The sequence below is a fragment of the Notothenia rossii genome, assembly GCF_949606895.1.
Source record: "Notothenia rossii genome assembly, chromosome: 1".
Taxonomy (NCBI): domain Eukaryota; kingdom Metazoa; phylum Chordata; class Actinopteri; order Perciformes; family Nototheniidae; genus Notothenia; species Notothenia rossii.
The window spans coordinates 56757324-56760946 of NC_136912.1; the positions used below are offsets into that span (position 1 = coordinate 56757324).

The following is a 3623-nucleotide window of genomic DNA, read 5'->3' on the forward strand; positions in this document are numbered from 1 at the left end:
AATCAGCTCACGGCATATAGGCAGGGGTAAAGTGCTATTTTTTACGAGTGGGGAGCGGACCTCACCTCCTCTAGGGAGGTCCGGGGGGATGCTCCCCGGGAAGATTTTTTTAAAATATTGAAATTAAAAGCATCAATCTGGTGCACTTTGAGAGCAACATTAGGAGATCTATGGATACATCTCTCAACACCCAGATGAAACACAACTGTAAGCAGATGTTCTTTTTCTTTATGGATATTTTACAAATCACTCCCCTTTCAAACTGTATTCTTGTTTTACTGCCATATAGTATTTCATAACTGTTTTTCCTTTATTCTCTTATTTTTTTTTATAACGATAATGAAGGTGTGCCGCGGAAATAATCTTTTGAATAATTTTTGACCAAACCGTTTGAGACCCACTGAGATAACTTAGACTAAAGTTAACTATCTAAACACTCAGAGAGTCCTTTAGCTCACCTGAGCCTCTCAGTCTGAGAGGAGAGCTCTCCTCCAGCTTGTTGTGGAACAAACAGCTCCGGATGTCCGTTAGTGCAGCTAGCTAACCAGATGCTAACAACACGGTCCCTGCTGCTGGCACCGGTCCCTCTCTCTCTCCCCCCCTCTCTCACACACACTAAATGCGCTATTTCCGCACACACAGAGCCGCGAGCTTGAATGACACAAGCACACTTTTATTTCCATGCAACTCTCTGATTGGTCTGGTGTCTTGCCTCTGTTGCATTCACTGAACACGGGAAATTACAGTCCTGCCGTCCTCTCTAGTGTCTTGATGAGGTTCACGTAAAGCACGGTTAATGTATTATATTATTGAGGTAGAATTGTCCGGGGCTACAGAAAAAACATTCGGGGCAGGCCAAGATATTATTTTACCAGCAATGTGGAATTTATTGGCTACATATTAAACAGATTATGCACAGCGGGAGCAGCAATAACCGTCAAATAATAATTCAGGCAGGGGAGCTCCGCACCCCCTGCCTGCCGCTAGGGGGTGCTGCAGCGCCCTCAGCACCCCCCTTCCCGCGCCCATGCTTGAAGCACATATGCAGAGGTATTTGCGGGCCACCATGGACAGCAACGGTAAGCGTGTCTCATTTACTTTCCAACACTGAAGCGGGTTTTCCCCCGTATCGATTGCGTCCTCCAGTGGTTCCCAAACGGTGTGCCGCGGCACACTGGTGTGCCGTGAGGCAAGTCCAGGTGTGCCGTGGGATTTTGTGACAAACATACGTTATTATTGCAATATACAACTACACAAAAATAATTATTTTTTTATTTACTATATCAGTACTTTGTATGCACACATTTCATAATACAGAGGCAAACTCTATACCTAAAAACGATTATTTAAAAAATAATCCTCACAGAACCCCGTATTCCGCTGTTAACGCAGTTGCGCAGGTGGGATTTATAAGACTGTGACACATCAAAGGCTGAAGGACAATATTAAAACTGAGAAACAAGCAAGCGGGAAAATGGAGCGCTTTCTTGTGCGGAGCAAACCAGCAACCACCAGTGTAGAGACTGCCGACAACCCACCACCGAAAGAGAAGAGGAAAAAAACTGTCAGCAGACAGTACCATGACAGTTATCTGTCTTATGGCTTCATTTGGACCGGGGATGTGAACAATCCTCAGCCCGAGTGCGTCGTCTGTCGGGAGAAGTTAGTTAATGCTAACATGGTTCCAAGCAAGCTGAAGAGGCACTTGGAAACCAAACATCCCGCCCATGTTCACAGTAACTTGGACTACTTCAGAAGAGCGCGGGATCTGAACCAGAGGCAGCAAGGACGTTTGTTGGATTCTGTGAAAGTGTCTGATAAGGCAATGGAGGCGAGTTACATGCTAGCGGAGCTCATTGCAAAGCAGAAGAAGCCTCACACAATAGCGGAGACACTCATCCTCCCTGCTTGCAAAATACTTGCAGGTGTCATGCTGGGTCCAGATGCCGCAAATGAGCTATCGAAAGTGCCGTCGTCTGATAATACGATCAAAAGAAGAATCGACGACATGTCCGAAGACATTGAGGAACATTTGGCAGAGAAACTGCAGGCGAGCGGCAGATTTTCCCTCCAAATAGATGAATCTACGGACATCAGTGGGGCTGCCCAACTTCTGGCAAACGTCAGATATGTTGATGCTGACTCCATCAAAGAGACATTTTTATTTTGCAAAGAAATGGAAAGCCACACCACGGGAGAGGAAATATTCAGGGTAACTAATGACTATTTTAAAGAGAACAGTCTGACCTGGAATATGTGCGTCGGTCTTTGCACAGATGGTGCGGCGAGCATGACGGGGAGAGTGAAAGGATTCATTGCTAAGGTGAGGGCACAAAACCCACATATCGTGACAAACCACTGCATTCTGCACCGAGAGGCATTGGTTGCCAAAACCATGCCCCCGGAGTTGACTGAGGTGCTGAATCAGGCCGTGCAGATGGTGAATTACATAAAATCAAGGCCCCTGAAATCTCGCCTCTTCTCCCAGCTGTGCGCCGAGATGGGAGCCGACCACCAAAGCCTGATCCTGCACACAGAGGTACGTTGGCTGTCACGGGGGAAAGTCCTATCCCGTCTTTATGAGCTTCGGGAACAGCTTTTGGAGTTTTCAGGTGAAAACGCTGTCCCACATAAAGACAAGCTCGCGGATGAGAGGTGGTGCGCCAGGCTGGCTTACCTCGCAGACATATTTGGGCATCTGAACGAGTTAAACGCCAAGCTTCAGGGAAGGAATGAAAACATTTTATCGTCCACAGATAAGATTCGGGGGTTTATGGGCAAACTTCTCCTGTGGCAGGAGGCTTTGGAGCAGGGCTCCATGGACATGTTCCCGCTGACATCAGCTGCGCCGCAGGCAGCTAAGGAGCGCGCTGTGTATGCGGAACACCTTCAGACCTTAAAAGAGAGGTTTGAGCAGTATTTTCCACGTGTGGCTGACATCGAGGACTATGACTGGATCCAAGACCCATTCCACCAGGAATCCTCCACAGAGAAGCTCTCCATGAAAGAGAGAGAGGAGTGCGCAGAGCTCCGTGTGGACCGCACACTGAAACTCAAATTCAGTGAGCTCCCACTGGATCAGTTTTGGTTGGCTTCTGCATCGGAGTACCCAAGCATCTCCCACCACGCGATTGAGCAACTACTTCATTTTCCCACTACCTACCTGTGTGAGCTGGCGTTCTCTACTCTGACTTATATGAAGAACAACAGCAGGTCACGGCTGTCTGTTGAACAGGACTTGCGAGTTGCCCTCTCTTCAGTGCCACCGAGAATTAAAAAAATCTGCGCGCCCCGACAGGCACATGTATCCCATTAATCTGTAAATAGGCACATTTTAAAATAGCACATGTTTCAATGCTGATTGGTGAAATGTTATATTCATAATTTGTAGTTCAGGACCATGTTTCCTTGCATTGACAGTTCTCTGTGCTGAGTTTCTGCTGAGTTTCCGTTGCCTCATTTTTAATTTTGTGACCTGTCTGGTTTAAATGAGTGTGTTGCTGCTTTGATGAAGCCTAATTTGCTAAAGTTTAATAAATTATATAATATATATATTATATATAATATATATATATATATTTATATTTATAAATTAATTTTAAAAAAATGTCGTTAATAAATAT

The 3623-nt window shown here is 45.9% G+C and overlaps 1 protein-coding gene across 1 annotated transcript; it reads left to right on the forward strand.

Annotated features, from left to right (window-relative positions):
* Positions 1-1474: 1474 nt before the first annotated feature.
* LOC307019242 (zinc finger BED domain-containing protein 5-like) lies at positions 1475-3316 on the forward strand (the record flags this gene model as incomplete). Its single annotated transcript, XM_079649972.1, has 1 exon — positions 1475-3316. The coding sequence occupies one exon, from the start codon at positions 1475-1477 to the stop codon at positions 3314-3316; it is 1842 nt and encodes a 613-aa protein (XP_079506098.1).
* Between the last annotated feature and the right edge of the window lie 307 nt (positions 3317-3623).